The 19219-nt window shown below is 42.9% G+C and overlaps 1 protein-coding gene across 4 annotated transcripts in view; it reads left to right on the top strand.

Annotated features, from left to right (window-relative positions):
• LOC139478387 (centlein-like) overlaps positions 1-19219 on the top strand; it is a 169694-nt gene that overhangs the window by 73099 nt on the left and 77376 nt on the right. For all 4 annotated transcript variants that reach the window (XM_071260845.1, XM_071260852.1, XM_071260829.1 and 1 more), the window contains exons 8-10: positions 1962-2065; positions 15708-15764; positions 17934-18031. In XM_071260845.1, coding sequence (XP_071116946.1) covers positions 1962-2065; positions 15708-15764; positions 17934-18031 — 259 coding nt within the window. The remainder of the gene's footprint in view (positions 1-1961; positions 2066-15707; positions 15765-17933; positions 18032-19219) is intronic.

Raw genomic sequence — 19219 nt, 5'->3', positions numbered from 1 at the left:
ATCAACAAATATAACAGTAATTCTAGTGAAGATATCACATATTTGACTGATTCTCGAGACTTTCTGATTTTCAAGTCATCAGGGGGTATTTCAGAGGAAAATTGTCTTGATTTAGGATTAGAATCAGAGAATAATGGTTTCCAGAAGAGGATTACTGTCAATTACACTGGGATTTACTAGAGGCAGATCCCACCGGGTCCGTCTGGTATATTCTGGCAAAGATGTAATAGAGGTGGAAGTTTTCGTAAGGAAGTGAAGGTTCCTGCCATTGCATACGTCATAGCTTGATTGGTTACAATACTATTTGGGAACAACTAGTTGTGTAATTGTCAGTGAAGAGGACTGTTGAAAATCTGAAAATTTTAGTTTGTGTGACTGAAGCCAAAATATAGGATTTATGGCAAAGATGTAATAGAAGTAGTATTCTTAGAATTATTAACAATAATAACTATTGTTCTATATTTTAGCTTTTTCTGGCTTTTTCTGGGTACACACTGTTGTACATATACATACTGGTAACACTGGGCACAGTCATCTTAGTCGAAATGTGATGCACAGAGGCCCAACCACTGCCTTGTTTCCTTTGAACAGCCATCAGTCTTGGTTGAGGAAGGGCCAGAAAGGTTTTTTTACCCTATTTCGCCCTATAAGGTGTTTATTCTATTTCAGAAAGGGATTTAACTTGAATTGTTACGATTGGAGTTTGATGAAACTTATGATTACGCTTAAAAAGTCACAAATCTTTTCGGTGATCTCCACATAAGGTCATGGTCACTAAAGGTCGCATGAACAAAGGCTCAAATTTCAGGAAATTTTAGTTTGATTCATGAAACATCAAAGCATTTCCAGTTGGTTAAGAAGAACTATGAATAACTACACTGTTACTGTTGTGTCAAATGCCAACATAACTTGAAGGTCATTCACTCATGAAATGACTTCTAGAAAGTTAATTCAGAAGATATTGTCAGTTTGGTATGGCAACTGCATATTTGTAACACTGCTGATTTTGCATGTGATTGGCAAAGATTGAAGGTCAAGGGCAGTGTGAAGTAGATGTGCACTGCAGCTTGTGTATCGGTATACATTATCTTGAGTATTTATGATTAGAATTTTGACAAAATTGTATGTCCATGGTCAGGTCTTATTTTGAAAAGTATCTCTGTGGGCCAGCGTGATTTTATTAAACCAGAAGTGCTTTTAACTGTGTTGTTAATGGAATCTTGATAAGAGGACTAAGTTGTACAGCATTAAACAATCTTAGTGAACATATTAGCATAAAGAAAGATATTGGTAATGTCAACAGTCCCCTGATTTGGTGGAAGTCCAAATCGTTTTGGGAGTAAATGGTTTGGAGCATTTAGCTGAAGGTAGGAATGTGTCTCTCTCAGTTGTTGCACATAATCCAAACAGCTTTCTTGTTTTAAGTGGAAATTGTTAGTAACAAGTTTTCATAAACTATTTTTGCTATAATACCATAATTCTCATTTTGATTAGAACCTTGGTTTGGGGGGTTATTAGAGGTTATTAGAAATTGCTTGATTCTTGGTACATGCACCATCACATGACAATTCCGGCAAGGTTGATGCTGCATCCTGTGCCAGCTGTAATTGTTGTCATTGCCATTTTCCATGGGGGTTTTATGGTGGTGAGTTGAAATAATGACCATTTATCTTAATGAGTATGTCACTTAAAGGTAATTCCAGTCAAATCCAGATATATCTGTGGAGCCTAAATACCATCTATAGGGAAATCAAATTTAATTCCAGAACACTGGCTGCAAATGTTAGTTTAATTTGAATTGCAATTTTTGAAAATAATGAACTCATTTTTAAAGGCACAGATTCTAAGTCAATTGTTCAACAAATTCCTGCCCATTGACAGTTTCAGTTGATGTATTATTGTATCAGTTGTAGCCTGCACAGTGACAGTGACAAGCTATAGTGTTGTCGTTCCTGTTGCAGAGTTCCAGAGGCGGATTACAGAGCTGTCAACAGAGATGGAGATCGTGCGGGCAGAGAAGGCTGACAGTCTGGCCAAGAGGCTGAATCTGGAGAACAAAATACGGGTGAGGAGAGCAATTGAGGGTGCACATTCCATCATCTCCACAGCAGCTTTAGTATGGTAGAGCAGATTATGAAAATTCATAATTCTTTCGATTCCCCTATCTCTATTACATTATTGCCATAAATCCTATATTTTGGCTGCAATCACATTAAAACTAAACTTTCAGAATTTCAACAGAAGTCCTCTTCCCTGTCAGCTATTCATTATTAGTTGGTCCTGTAATACCGTATTTGACGCAGTAAGCGCCCCGCTCTAATAAGCGCCCACGGCGATAATTGCTCATTTATTGGCTACTGAACAATCCCAATTAGCACCCCTTCCGATTGATCAGTGTACACAAGACTTATCTAGTAGCATATAATACGCACTCGTGTACGTGTTAAATGCACCCTTAATTATGGGCAATGAAATTCTGGAAAAATATATCTGTCGTATATAAACATTTCAGGCTGTCAGTATAAACCACAAAATTTATCTTTCAACTCTGTTTTTTTTCCCACCAAAATAATATTCTAATAATATTTCTAATTTTTAGAGCGCCCTGGGCGCTTATTACGTCGAATACGGTAGGACTTTGGACAAGCTCTACTGAGCATGTTAAGAAAGCAACATGGTATTATTAGCTTGTGCCTTTTTCTTTGGGAAGGGTGATGTGTCATTCTAGGGCACAAATAGGGCCTGGTATCACTTTGACATGAGCTTCTTTGGTGGGAAGCCTGCCTGTGGGAGTGAGGGATAGTGGTCCTTGATGCACACTATGTCAGCTGAGTTATCTGTCTGCTTAGACCTGACCAGCGCAAGACAAATTGACACATAACCTGTAATCAGTTGCAATCGTGGTAATGAGATAGACCAGGTCCACTGTGACTGTGTGTTGTCAGCCTGAGTGAACACACAAATGTGACCAGCGGCTGTAGTGTCCTGTCTTCACTGCCGTGTGGACATACAGGTGGAGGGCTTCACACAGAGTGTTTGAAACTATCAGATCTGTAGGTTGACTTCACACACAGCTAGCCAGACTGCCCCCTCACGCACGTATCAGGTGTAGGGTACACCTGACACAGGACTGGAAGCAATATGTGTCTGTGGCCACTTGATGACTTGCCAGCGCCATGAGACCTGACTCTGCAGGGGAGATTTTCAGCTCCACTTCCCAGGCAGCTGTGGTGACATGAAACTCAAGTGGACATGTTGGTACTAGGGGAATCTCATTGTTTGTAGGCTTTGTGACATTTACAATACTTGTAGTCATCATGCTGATTGTATCAAGAACATACTGTATGCAGGCCTAGGTAATCCAACCACATCCATAGGGCTTTATCAATGAGTTAAGCTCTATATTCTGTAAGAATACAATTTAGATGAATAAATTTCAAACTATAATTGCTAATTCAAAATGAATCTTGTATTGCTCACAGTGAGCTGCACTGTGGTGGTTCATGTCGGTTTTACTGTAATCAACCTATATCCCATCCTTTATAGGCCCTTACACATATTTTAAGTGCTCCCCATTACAACTGTAGTGATACTGGAGCATCTGCAACCATCATACTCTGCAGCAGAACCAACAGGAGGCCCTGCTGAACAAAACTGTCAGTGGAATCAAGGTGGAGGTATTCACTTTAAAAGTTTCAAACAAAGAACAGACCCCCCACCCCACCAATTTACAATATTTTATGACTTATTCTAAATTACTCCTTAGTGCATCTACTGCTTGTTCTTGACAGAAAGAAAGAGATGTGTGAGGTCTTGCTGAAGAAGTTGTTTAAACTAGCTGAGAGGACAACCCTATCACACAGCTCCCATGTGACCACGGAAGTGATGATGTCATGGCTCCACACATTACTGCTGTCACCCACAGAAGGAAGACCTATGTGTTGAACTCTCTTGAAATACACTCTAGTGATATTTCTTGTGAATTATATTGCGCCTACGTTTTGTGTTTTTATATATTTCATATGATTTACGCCATATCATAATTATTTAACGCCTGGTGGTGGTTTTCATGACGGTAATCTCAGGTGTTGTGTTGATTCAAGTAGCCATCTTGAATGTTGTATTCTGTGTTCTTTTGTATTCATAGGTACTTCATTATTGACGTATTCTTGCAATAATATTGTTTATTAAAGTGATGGTGTTTTGTGTTGTTTGCGTAAACTTGTTTTTCCTAAACCCACATGGCTGGGAAGAAAGATTATGGCATACATTAATCAGGAGGGAATGCATTGTGATTACAGTCTGCTATCATTGCAGATACATGCCCTCTTGTAGCAAGTGTTGTTGTAATAAATCAGGGTGGGATCCCCGTTCCTTGTGCCTAAATTACACGTCCCTGTGCTCTCAGACAGCCAAATGTAAGGACTGTTTCAAGCTTCCCCCCCCCCCCCCATCAGATTTCGGCAAATACCTGTGTGTAACTCAGAAGTGAAAGTCCCAGCAGGCCCATAAACTCTGTGCCAAGAACAAAATGTTAGACGTTTCTCAGCTTAAATATCGCCCGTCATCCCGGTCATGACACCTGCCAACACCCCGGTGTCATCAGCAGCTCGGCTCCTACCACCTCTGTTGTCTCTACCCAGGCGCGGATGCTCACCAACATGACCTCCATCTACACGACTATGACCACGACAATGATGCCCGGCGCGAGCCTGTGGATAAATCTATGCCTCTACAACAGACGTACCAGCTCTCCATGGCGCCTGTGCAGTCAATGCTATGAGCTCCTCCGGGCTACCAACAGACACCACCTCAGCCTTATCAGATGCACAGCATGGACTCACCATGGCTCCACTACTTACAACTGATGTGACAGTCCATGCCTCAGTACTTGGCACCTTTAGCTTCGGACATGGTCTCCATGCCACCGGCTACAGTAGCGTCTCTAAAAGCGCCTAGGCTTCATGCATGCAGCTCTCTAACAGCCAGGTTCACTGTCTCGTGACTCAGCTTCGCCTGGCTCTTCCTCACGGCGCATGTCTTCCAGGTCTAGGTACTGTTCTTAAAGCTGCTCTCAAGATTCATCGCTCTAGGGGATACCAGTCCAAGTCCTCTGAAGGCTCCTTCATACCATCCTACAAGGGATCAATATCTGACATTGATTCCTAGCTTGGTCTCAACCAGGTAGTGGACTGGATTGCGGCCCCGCTAGAGGCTGTGGCTTGTTCCCTGGGTTCAGATGTGGTCAAGAGGGACACTACATGGTCTGACCCTTTCTCTGTCCCACCTGATCCCATGATTAAGAACATGATTGCCGCCCTCGATGAGGATTTTGCCAAGTTGTCCCTCGCACCCTCGTTCAAGGAGCCTAAGTACAAGAAGGAAGACTTCCCCGTCCATTCCTTTGACATTACTGAACACGCCCACACACTGGATGAGAATATCCACCACTGAGGGGCTCTAATCGTTCTACCACTATCCACGTTCCCGGCTGAGATCTGGAGTTCAAGAGGCACCTACTCAGTCAACCTTGGTCATCCACCTCTCTCTTAAATGGACACGTCTTCAAGACCCATGCCAGGGTATCAGTCTTTGCCAGGGACGAGACTGCTCTGAAGGCCCTGGCTCATGTCTCACACTCCGCCTCCTTCAAGCCATCGAGGTTGGGCAACTTTCATCTGTGGCAGAACTCACTTCAGCCACGCACAGGACACCTCTTCCTCCTTTCGTGGAAAGAATCGTGAGAAAGAAAAGTTTTCCTGATCCTAACAGCCAAGGAAGGGAGTGGCAACGGCAAGGCTAAGAAGTGAAGCTACAGACATGAAGACTGGGACCTCCCTCCCCCAGTCATTCCAATTGTCGAGACCCCAGTAGGTGGGAGACTAGGACGATTCTGTTGGGACTGGGAAATTCTTTGGGACCCATACGTTGTCAGCATCTTGCGCCTCGGGTACAAACTCATTCTGAGAGATGACCCGCCTCTAACGTCGTCACCCATAGCGGATGACTGCTCCCCTACTCAACAGCAACTCCTGCACTGAAACATCAAAATGCAGCTGGCCAAGGAGACCATAGAGATTGTACACTCCTCAGCCATAACACTAGCCTTCCATTTGCCAATATTGCTTGTCCCCAACAAGGACTACGACCAATTCCGAATAATCCACAATCTTGCTACTTTCAACAAGCTCATCCACTTTATTTCTGAGTGACCATGCTCATGCTCCTCCGGTCCAGGATACAGGCTCATGACTCACTCATCAGCCTGGACATCCAGAATTCATACCTCCATGTCCCGATCCATCCCTACGACAGAAAATTCCTCCGCTTCATCTTCATGGGAGTCCACTATCAGTGGGCGGTGCTAACATTTTGAATTTGGAAGGACTAAAAAAGCTTACTCTTTTCCACCTCCAGTACTCCTTCCCAGGGTCATTCAGAAGATCAGGTTGACACAGATCAGGTCAACTTTGGTTGCACACTGGTGGCAAGCGAGGGGTTGATTCATTGATCTCAGAGAGATCGCCGCTGCCGACCCTCTCCCACTCTCAGACTGGCCGAATCTACTGTTTCATCCACACAGCAAACATCCACACCCAGCACAAGATAGGTTACATCTACACGTCTGATCCATCTTCAAAGGGCCTTAAGTGCCGAGGGTTATGCAGCTAGGAGGCAAGACCGTCTACCAGAATTCTGTATTCCGATAAGTGGCGATCCTTTGAGAGTTTTTGCAAAGAGAGACACCCTACCTCTGCATCTCCTCAATTTCTGTTTCTTCTCTTCCTGCATCGCATGCATCGCCTGAAGGAAAGCACTATTACAACATAAATTGTTGCCCTCAACTCGGTCTTGGAAGTTCCGGAAGATGACCAAGATCTCGGAACTCCGAGTTTACTTTGCTCCCTCTGACTGTAAGGCCAGAAGGCTAAGTTTAGACTCCCAGCTTGGGATCTTAACATAGTTCTCAGCCTCCTGAGAGGCGTGCCATTTGAACCACTTCATTCGGCGTTATTATACAACCTAAGAAGACGATCTTCCTCCTGGCTCTCGCCATGATGCCACGTGTTGGCGAGATCCACGCGCTAGATGTTAAGCGTGTCAGGTTCGAGCAAGGAGCGCATGGAGCTGTTTACCTTTGACTGTGCTGGGATTTTATAGTCAAGAACTAACTCCGTGGACCTGAGGACGAACAGGAACTCCTACTATGTCTGGTGAGAGTGGTGCGGTGTTTCATTCGCCATTCCAAGGATCCAACGCCACTGCCTCTTCGTTCCAGTATCAGGGACATCACTGGCGGAAGTCAGCCACTACACCATCATCCTCTGGCTTCAAGCCATTCTCTTCTAAGCCTATGAGGCTGCGGGACTTGATCCTCGAAGAGCCAGCAACAGGCACGAGATATGGGTGGTCACCTCCACCATGGCGCTTCACAGCAACTGCTCTATACATGCCATTATCGAAGGCGACACCGTTTGCGCCAGACACTATCTATGAGATGCCATCTTAGAGGATGTGCAAGGTGTCCACAGCTTTGGCCCTTTTGTGGTTGCCTAAAACAGGTCACTGCTACCAAGCGCCTTTGACGCCTCTTCATATTCCAGAGTCAGCCTTTCGACCTCTCCTGTGCATGTCACCTCTGACTAGGAGGCTATATGCTGCAATAATTTGGCCCGGTACGCCAGTTCTAGATTAAAATCTTTTATCTCCTATGACTGCATTGATTCCTAGATTTCACGCATACCTAACTCCCTCCCTCCCTGTCAACAGGAATGGTCGCTTGACGCCAGATTCTGACTTCTCTGATTGGCTGAGAGTTTTTGGAGAGTATTATGGAAGATCACTTCTGAAGGTATGCACGCCACTGATCTGTCAGATTAGATGCTTTAAGAAATAATGCAGGATAAGATAAAAAATCTAGTAAAATCCTAGATATTTTTTATATTTGTATACTTATCTTGCATTACTGCGTCTAAAGAGACCCGCTCGTCACAGAGCTGCCTCCGAATGATGCCTTCAGATGATCCAGTTTTTAGCAGTAATGTGCTGATCCATGACGTCAACACTTCCATGGTCACATGGGAGCTGTGTGATAGGGTTGTCCTCTCAGCTAGTTTAAACAACTTCTTCTTCAACAAGACCTCACACTGCACTTTCTTTCTGTCAAGAACAAGCAGTAGATGCATTAAGGAGTAATTTAGGATATGTATACAAATATAAAAAATATCTAGGATTTTACTGGGACTTTTGAAAATCAGATGTTTCAAATTCCTATGATGTTCTGTGATTAAAACTCCACATTTATAGGCCGCCTTATCACATTAGATATTATTTAGGGGAAATTACTTCTGTCTCAGGCATGGTAAGTAGGCATTAATGATATAAGAAAACATGCTTTCTGTTCAAGATTCAGAAATTAAATGGGTCCTGGAGTCCTTTTGTGTTGTTGTTATTGTATTGTAATCTATGGCTCCTCCAAATAAGGAACTTTACTTGGAGGAGTTAAAATTATGACAACGACCCTTTGACTTTCTAACTAAGTCTGAAATTTGTTTAGTACCATCTAATTTACCTGTAACAAAGCTCTACCATGAAAACTCAGATGTCCTAATTCTTAATTAAAACTACTCGTTTCTTTTTCATGACCATAAGTGCTGCTGTTATGTAACTATTTAACATGAGGGAACAGCATTGCTGGTAAACTTTCATTGTCCACATTCAGTGTTTTTACCATGTAGAATGGTAGTTTGGGTATGGTAAAGTGCTAGTTATGGTCTTTACTATGGTACTTGTGCCCGATCTGGATAAACTGCTGCAGGTGACATACTGTGTTTACTATGGTACTTGTGATGTATCTGGATACACTGCTGAAGGTGACATACTGTGTTTACCATGGTACTTGTGATGTATCTGGATAAACTGCTGCAGGTGACATACTGTGTTTACTATGGTACTTGTGATGTATCTGGATAAATTGCTGCAGGTGACATACTGTGTTTACCATGGTACTTGTGATGTATCTGGATACACTGCTGCAGGTGACATACTGTGTTTACCATGGTACTTGTGATGTATCTGGATAAACTGCTGCAGGTGACATACTGTGTTTACCATGGTACTTGTGACCAATCTGGATAAAGTGCTGCAGGTGACATACTGTGTTTACCATGGTACTTGTGATGTATCTGGATAAATTGCTGCAGGTGACATACTGTGTTTACCATGGTACTTGTGATGTATCTGGATAAACTGCTACAAGTGACATACTGTGTTTACCATGGTACTTGTGACCAATCTGGATAAACTGCTGCAGTTGACATACTGTGTTTACTATGGTACTTGTGATGTATCTGGATAAACTGCTGCAGGTGACATACTGTGTTTACCATGGTACTTGTAATGTATCTGGATAAACTGCTGCAGGTGACATACTGTGTTTACCATGGTACTTGTGATGTATCTGGATAAATTGCAGCAGGTGACATACTGTGTTTACCATGGTACTTGTGATGTATCTGGATAAACTGCTGCAGGTGACATACTGTGTTTACTATGGTACTTGTGATGTATCTGGATAAACTGCTGCAGGTGACATACTGTGTTTACCATGGTACTTGTGATATATCTGGTTAAATTGCTGCAGGTGACATACTGTGTTTACCATGGTACTTGTGATGTATCTGGATAAACTGCTGCAGGTGACATACTGTGTTTACCATGGTACTTGTGATGTATCTGGATACATTGCTGCAGGTGACATACTGTGTTTACTATGGTACTTGTGATGTATCTGGATAAACTGCTGCAGGTGACATACTGTGTTTACTATGGTACTTGTGATGTATCTGGATAAACTGCTGCAGGTGACATACTGTGTTTACTATGGTACTTGTGATGTATCTGGATAAACTACTGCAGGTGACATACTGTGTTTACCATGGTACTTGTGATGTATGTGGATACACTGCTGCAGGTGACATACTGTGTTTACCATGGTACTTGTGATGTATCTGGATACACTGCTGCAGGTGACATACTGTTCCCATGTATATAGTTACTGGAACTGCAGCCCCAACTGACCAGCGGACAGTGAGGATTGCTTCACTAATGTGCTGGTACAGCGTGTGTATTCTCAGTTTGTGTTCCTCTCGGGGGGTGCCTAATCCCTCCATTGAGAGGGGCTTCATTAAAACATTCAGTAAGGCCTAAAGATTTGATGAGCTGAATGTGTCTCACGTCACTGTGCTGGGACTGCAGTAAAGACAGGGGAAATCACTCACGAATATACTGTGGTTAATGTGCTAGACCCCACATGTAACTCACGCAAAGGGCAGCCAGATGGTAACATGCGTCCAGCAGGCATTGTCTCAATCAGTTAGTCTGAACTTATGTACAGTCAGTTCATTGCTTTCAGGATGAGAGATAAACATATATGGTTATGTTATGAAATGTGAAGAATTAAAACTGATGACATTCTGCCCTTGAGAATACTCAACCTGAAACACCTGTTATACTATTTAAAGTATTATATGCAAAATAGACATTTCCTTTGTCAAAATTAATCACCATGGTGACAAAAATACCTGAGATTGTATGGGACACTTTGATAGTAACAATCTTAACAAGTGAACTTTGCAACAGTGAAAACTGTACTCAAGGAACTTAGGGAATGTCTAACAGCTTGATTACCTCAGATTAAAAGTTTATAAGAAATGAATATTGACAGGAGTAGGGAGACTGTAATGCCAAGCGTACAGCTGTGTTGCCAAGGATTACTTGGTGGTGGTGTTTGATCACAGCTTGATTGACATGCATCAGGCAAAGCACATCTCTGTCACAGTGAGTGGCACAAATAATTCATGTCAGCCGTCAATATTTGATGTCTTAATCTTGACAGGTCGTATCCTCGTGTCTTTGACTTGAGGGTGTAATAGAATGCCATTGACGACATCGCTAGATCTCCTGTAATTATGATAGGGGGTAGTCAGTACGTGTACAGATTCATCAGTGAATTTGACTGACAAGCCTGGGACTTGTTCAGTATCAGAGACCATGTACTGATGGTATACTGATGGTATACACATTTGGCGTGAGACTCACGCTTTTTCAACAAAACTCACTGTCACACGCAATGTGTACACTAACCTCATGCCTATTCACTCAAAACAACCTTTTCTAAACATCGTGCTATAACTCTGTGCCGAATTGCCTGTTTCTCATTGCCACTGTCATTATTTCTACATCTCTCTGTTAAGACCATTTACCAAAAAGACTTCCAAGCAGAAGGCTCCTAAATACTGGACAAAATGGTTATAATCAGTTCAGATGGGGTGGGGGTTGGGTGGAGTGGGGGGGGGGGGAACTCTCAACCAAACCTGACCCTGACTGAGATATACACCTCACTCATGGAATACCTTTGAGGTTGACAGCTATGCAACATGGTCCCTGGATTGAGAGTACTTGTCACAGTCGGGTAGTCAGTGTGTACACATTCATCAGGGAACGATAAACATATTGATGAATGATGAACACGTCAATGAATGATATTACATGTCTAGTTCGGGGGGGGGGGGGGGATCATGACAATGGGTTTTCATGAACCTATGTGTGTATCCGTATGCTCCCATAAAAAAATCTTTTAACTCTCTTCTGTATTTTTTGTCTTATCTTTGAGACCTGCATACAGAGTTACCTCCCCTCAGCAAGGTGGAGTTGTCCTCATCGTTCTCTAGTGGCCTATGGCTAACACCTATGGTCCACATGCTCATTAGCCCCAGCATCCTCAACTAGCCATGATGGTTTCACTTGTCATACATTGTTGGAAGATATTCATCATAGCTTTGGTTGTCATCCTTAATGACTCTCTTGCACCAGGCTCTTTTGCTGAAGGGTGTTCAGCCTCAAACTCTTCAGAAATGATCTGTTTCGGATATGTAGCAGGCATCGGTTTGACAGGCAGTTGGCGCAGGCGATTGTTGAATATAATCACCAGAAACAACATAAAGTAAAATGGAAAAATTCTATCATTTCAGAAGTCTAGTCTAAGTTGCCTTCTGTCAAGTATGTGATGTCGACTTCCCACCACGATTCATTTCATGACTGAAGGACCTCCTGAGCAAACAGACTCCGACCACTGAATGTCTTTCGACTCCATTTCCCTGTTTCTGGCCCAGTTGACAGGCTAGCAGCCTGCCTTGGCCTAGCAAGTATCATCTGGTTTACTTCTGAAAGAAGTCTGGGGAAGGTCAACAATGAGGGTTGCTTTTGCGATAATCTGTTGAGTCTGCTCTCCTCTGGATTTTCGAATCTGTCCTCAGGTAGAAATCCATGATGAGCTCCATTGGCTGCGGATGGATTCTGACCTCCTGCTCGGGGTAACGCTTCCCCCATTGCTGCTGGAGGTCTGGGTATTCACAGATCCATCCTCCCTGGTCTGGGGCGCTCATTGGGATAATTGCCTGGTGTCAGGTCTCCTCAGGAGGCTCTTCTATGCATCAATGAATTAGAACTGGGCCTAGGCTTTGTATGCTTCTTCTAGTGTTCAGGACTGTGGAGGTGACATGGGGTTTAACGTCACATCCAAAGTTATTGCAATTTGATAGCGACGCACATGCATGTGTGTGTGTGGCTTCTTGTACTTGTCTGGGCTAGTGCCAATTTTATTGTGCTAACCCACTAAGATACCATGATACAGTTTGAAATGACTTCACCCTCAGACATAGTATGCTGACTCCAAGCCAACAAGTCTTTGTTTTAGCCCTTTAAGTACTTCGCGCCAGGCAGGGTAACAACAAGTACTATCTTTTAACATCTTTTGGTATGACGCTGCAGGGGACTAAACCCCAGACCTTCTGGTCTCCGAGCAGCATTCTACCACTAGAAGACGGAGGAGGTCTCAGGACTGTCACTGCAGTCACTTACATCAGGAAGATAGGGGCCACTCTTTCCTAGCTACTCCAACATCTCACTGTCTCTTTCTACAATCTGAAAAATCAGTTTCAGCATCAAGTTGACTGTTCAACACATTCCTGGTCACTTCAATGTTGTTGGAGACACTTAGGTGACACCAAGGTAACTTCCACTGAGTTGTCGCTTTATGAAGAAGCCTTCCAGTTGATCACTCAGACTTGGGAATGCCGACCTTTTTGCCACTCATATAAATGCACAACTTCCCATTTTGTTTCTCTTGCTTCTCCCGATCTGCTAGCTTGGCTGTGGATGCGCTATCCATCGATTGGTCAGAGATGGTCACTTAAACGTTTCCACTTATCTCATTGATTCAAGAGGTTCTGGAACCAGCATCTCACACTGATGCTTTACCTGGTTGTACGAGCATGGCCATCCAGACTTTGGTTCCTGGAGTGTCTAGTTCTCCTGCCAGACCTCTTGCTGCAGTTGTTGCTGTAGACGACTCTCTTTGTGCAGCCGTACTTTTGCCGATATCACCAGGACATGAGTACGCTTTGTCTTTGCATATGGCAACTATCACCAGACACCTTGTAACTACAGGTTTTTTTTAATAGGTTTCATTGACTGCAGCTTGCTGAATTAGACAGTGAGTGGTCAGAAATCTTGCTTACTAGCTTTTCTGGAATTCTTGGCTAAGAATCAGTGCACTTTTGATGGAGGATTGGGGCAGATATGGTGGAAGATATTCAAAAATTCCCAGGGACTTGAATGTTGATCATTGCATCCTTATTTATTACTTAGTCTCAATTGGATTTATTAGTTTTTAGTATTTTCCTGTAGTGTAAATGGTAACATGAAGTGATGTCATGTGATCTGAAATGATTGTCTTTAGATTGTTGACATCACTGGGTCTGTGGTCTTACGATGAGTGTTGATATCATATGTAGCTGTGTTCTGAGAAACAGAATTAGCTGTTCACATATTTCATTTAATTACTGTTTAAGTCACACAGTCTATGTGGAAATTCAGACTAAAAAGTAAGTGAAGAGTTCTATGAATTAGTCCTGTTCTAGCCTCTATCACAGAGGTTATAACGTACCCATTCAAACCACCTTCCTTAAGTGGGTTTAAGTTAAAGTATACTTTTAATATTGAAATAATTCATTTCACTAAGAATTTTTGAAAGTGTACCACCTTAAACATGACATGACATGGGTGTGGATTGTGACTGGATTGTTTGGTCCAGACTCAGGTGTGGATTGTGACTGGATTGTCTGGTCCAGGCTTTGGTGTGGATTGTGACGAGATTGTCAGGTCCAGGCTTGGGTGTGGATTCTGACTGGATTGTCTGGTCGAGGCTTGAGTAGGGATTGTGACTGGATTGTCTGTTTCAACTTGGGTATGGATTGGGACCGGATTGCCTGGTCCAGACTTGGGTGTGGATTGTGACTGGATTGTCTGGTCCAGACGTGGGTGTGGATTGTGACCGGATTGTCTTGTCCAGGCTTGGGAGTGGATTGTGACTGGATTGACTAGTCCAGACCCAGGTGTGGATTGTGACTGGATTGTCTGGTCCAGACTTGGGTGTGGATTGTGACGAGATTGTCAGGTCCAAACTTGGGTGTGGATTGTGACTGGATTGTCTGGTCCAGGCATGATTAATTACGGTTTGATTATCTACAAACTACAGATGTTGGCCTGTATTTGGGACGACCATTTGATATTCACGGTGGGGTGGGGGTGGGTGCAGCTGAGATTTTGTATCGAGATAAGATATTTATTACTGCTACAAAAGCAGATATTATTTTTATTTAAAGCTGTGAGTCTGAATTTGTCTTAAGTAAAACACCTTGCAGCAAGGTAATTTTTGTGCCAGGCAATTTCTTTTCCTTTCATCAGTCTAAAGCATAATTTTTATTTTTTCAAATAGTTTGTCAGGATAATCTTTCTTTGAACATTTGTGTATATGAGACATTGTGATTTCAACTTCTTGCTAATAAATTACATATTTTTAAAGATAATAAATCCAGTACCATATACCATTGCAGGCAGATTTTTTTGAGTGAGAGGCCTAATATTTTTTATGATATTTGTGTTGAAAAATGATTATGTTAGTTTTTTTTGTTAATGACAGTGTGGCCAATGTCAGGGCAGTGAAATGATGAGTCTGCTTGCACAGTATGCATATCCACTTGTGTCATCAGTGACCACAGTATTGGTTGTAATATACCTGGAATGTTTATGAAACCTTACCCATGAAATTACCATGAAATTTCTGTTTTCATTTCAGCTGAGATCATTAAGTATTGAGATTGAACAATGTGAATGGATAACACTTCTTTAACTGATAATAACATGAAGGATTGATCCATATCCCTTTATCAGTGAAGAGTGACCAGACGTGAGTCTCACCCCATGGCCCATGCATCCATCATCTGTTATTCCGTGTATACACTCAATCATTAGCTTTTAGTAGAAATATGATGTTTGTTTACCACTACCTCATTGTTTCTTGTAATGGTCCATGGCTACTAGTCCCTTCGTTAGGTGACTGAACTAGTACATATTAATTTATATACAGAAAGTTTTGTATTTATATGGATTAGGATTAATTTGTTCATTCAAAGACTGAATGCAGTAAAATCTTTGAGAAGTTAGAATAACCCTGCAGCCATGGTAAAGGATCATGGTCATCATGGCCACAGGGTATTGAAGTGAGTTCAAGGTGTGTAGTCAGGCAACTGGTAGCTGATAGCTGATAGCTGGTGCTGTGCTCACTGTATGTTTATGTATTTCAGACACTTGACAGAGAGGTGTCGGACAAGGTGACCAAGTTTCAGAGTCTTGTCCAAGAGGTGAGTTTTGAAAATCTGTATCACATATAATGAAAGGAGAAGAAAATGAAGACTCCAGTGACTGGTCTTCCTAGAGTTTTCATTTAGCAGAATAATTATATATGTCTTGAATGATCATATGAGTAATTGGTGAGACAAGGGAGAAAACTCCATCTGTACAATGCCTAAACTGCCTGGGCCTTTTCCCTAGTGTATTGATCCCTGACAATGATGTGGTGTACGCCCAAGACTACAGGGCAGGACAGAGCCAACCTCCCATTGTGTCTATAAGAGTGATGGGAATGAGCCATAACTGGGGTACACCCAACACTGTCATAACAGGGCAGGGCAGAGCCAGCCTCCCATTGTGTCTATGTGTGATGGGAATGAGGCCATGACTGGTGTACACCCAACACTGTCACTCCAGGGCAGGGCAGAGCCAGCCTCCCATTGTGTCTATGTGTGATGGGAATGAGGCCATGACTGATGTACATCCAACACTGTCATAACAGGGCAGGGCAGAGCCAGCCTCCAATGTGTCTATGTGTGATGGGAATGAGGCCATGACTGGTGTACACCCAACACTGTCACTACAGGGCAGGACAGAGCAGGACAGAGCCAGCCTCCCATTGTGTGTATGTGTGATGGGAATGAGGCCATGACTGATGTACACCCAACACTGTCATAACAGGGCAGGGCAGAGCCAGCCTCCATTGTGTCTATGTGTGATGGGAATGAGGCCATGACTGGTGTACACCCAACACTGTCACTACAGGGCAGGACAGAGCCAGCCTCCATTGTGTCTATGTGTGATGGGAATGAGGCCATGACTGATGTACACCCAGCACTGTCATAACAGGGCAGGGCAGAGCCAGCCTCCCATTGTGTCTATGTGTGATGGGAATGAGGCCATGACTGGTGTACACCCAGCACTGTCATAACAGGGCAGGGCAGAGCCAGCCCCCATTGTGTCTATGTGTGATGGGAATGAGGCCATGACTGGTGTACACCCAACACTGTCACTACAGGGCAGGGCAGAGCCAGCCTCCCATTGTGACCATGTATAGCGGGAATGAGGCCATGACTGGTGTACACCCAACACTGTCACTCCAGGGCAGGGCAGAGCCAGCCCCCATTGTGTCTATGTGTGATGGGAATGAGGCCATGACTGGTGTACACCCAACACTGTCATAACAGGGCTGGAGAGAGCCAGCCTCCCATTGTGACCATGTATAGCGGGAATGAGGCTGTAACGTGTGTTTTCTCTAAAGTATCTGTAAACACTGTCACTACAGGGCAGGGCAGAGCCAGCCTCCCATTGTGTCTATGTGTGATGGGAATGAGGCCATGACTGATGTACACCCAACACTGTCATAACAGGGCAGGGCAGAGCCAACCTCCAATGTGTCTATGTGTGATGGGAATGAGGCCATGACTGATGTACACCCAACACTGTCACTACAGGGCAGGACAGAGCCAGCCTCCATTGTGTCTATGTGTGATGGGAATGAGGCCATGACTGGTGTACACCCAGCACTGTCACTACAAGGCAGGACAGAGCCAGCCTCCCATTGTGTCTATGTGTGATGGGAATGAGGCCATGACTGATGTACACCCAACACTGTCATAACAGGGCAGGGCAGAGCCAGCCTCCCATTGTGTCTATGTGTGATGGGAATGAGGCCATGACTGATGTACACCCAACACTGTCACTACAGGGCAGGGCAGAGCCAGCCTCCCATTGTGTGTATGTGTGATGGGAATGAGCCATGACTGATGTACACCCAACACTGTCACTACAGGGCAGGACAGAGCCAGCCTCCCATTGTGTGTATGTGTGATGGGAATGAGGCCATGACTGATGTACACCCAACATTGTCACTACAGGGCTGGAGAGAGCCAGCCTCCCATTGTGACCATGTATAGCGGGAATGAGGCTGTAACGTGTGTTTTCTCTAAAGTATCTGTAAACAATCACTACAAGGCATGCAGGACAAAATAAGTCATACCTTCATATATGCTGTGTGTAGTGGATTACATATTTTGATTTGTGCAAGTTCGCTAGATGTCTGGAAGGAGGCCAAAGATTTTCTGTCAACTAAATTCAAGTCATACTGTGAGTTTTTTTGTGTACTGTGTTAGTGAGACAGTTGATCGACACCCTTGTATGTATATCTCTGTTGTACACAGTTAGAGGAGGCAAACCAAAAGCTCCAGAGGTTTGAGGAAGATGGCCGACAACAGCAGAGGGAGATCACATACAAGAACAGGGAGCTGGAGAATGTCAGGTATGTCCATCACTCTTGTGGAGACTCTTAACAACATGATCATGGTGCTGGCTTAGTTGAGGTGTGCCTCAGTTAAAGAGGGGCTTGGCTGAATATGGGCACTAGGCTGTAGAGAACAGTCCCCCTTTAAGGACATAGCACAATGTTTGCCTCATCAAAGGAGTATTAAGATTTTGAAAACCCAGGGCTTAATCAAGGATTCTAGCTAAGGAAGATGGGACAAAATAGTGATATTGTTCAAATTGTGGTTGTTTTAATTGTTCTCATTTTCATAAATTCTGAGGAATTGGGGATACATATTATACATATTGTACATTTATGTGCTATATATGTTTTACATGTATATGTTGTACCAGTTATACATGTTGTACACATTGTACATGTATGTGTTATATCTGTTTTACATGTATATGTTGTACCCATTATACATGTTGTACATATTGTATATGAATGTGTTATATATGTTTTACATGTATATGTTGTACCAGTTATACATGTTGTACATATTGTACATGTATGTGTTATATCTGTTTTACATGTATATGCTGACCTGTTATACATGTTGTACATATTGTACATGTATGTATTATATCTGTTTTACATGTATATGTTGTACCCATTATACATGTTGTACATATTGTACATGTATGTGTTATATCTGTTTTACATGTATATGTTGTACCCATTATACATGTTGTACATATTGTACATGTATGTATTATATCTGTTTTACATGTATATGTTGTACCCATTATACATGTTGTACGCATTGTACATGTATGTATTATATCTGTTTTACATGTATATGTTGTACCCATTATACATGTTGTACATATTGTACATGTATGTATTATATCTGTTTTACATGTATATGTTGTACCCATTATACATGTTATACATATTGTACATGTATGTATTATATCTGTTTTACATGTATATGTTGTACCTGTTATACATGTTGTACATATTGTACATGTATGTGTTATGTGTTATGGGAATGAGGTATGTGTATTATAGGTGACTATGCTTGCGACTAATGGGATCACGTGGTCAGGCACGCTGACTTGGTTGATGTATGTCATCGTATCCCAATTGCATAGACTGATGCTCATGATGTCAATCACTAGATTGTTTGGTCCAGTTTAGATTATTTACAGATGCCATCAGACAGCTGTAATATTGCTGAGT

This window comes from Haliotis cracherodii, unplaced genomic scaffold (assembly GCF_022045235.1).
Source record: "Haliotis cracherodii isolate W230 unplaced genomic scaffold, xgHalCrac1.p SCAF_1, whole genome shotgun sequence".
NCBI lineage: Eukaryota > Metazoa > Mollusca > Gastropoda > Lepetellida > Haliotidae > Haliotis > Haliotis cracherodii.
Note: the sequence above shows the minus strand (reverse complement) of the source record. Positions and strands in the feature narration are given on the sequence as shown.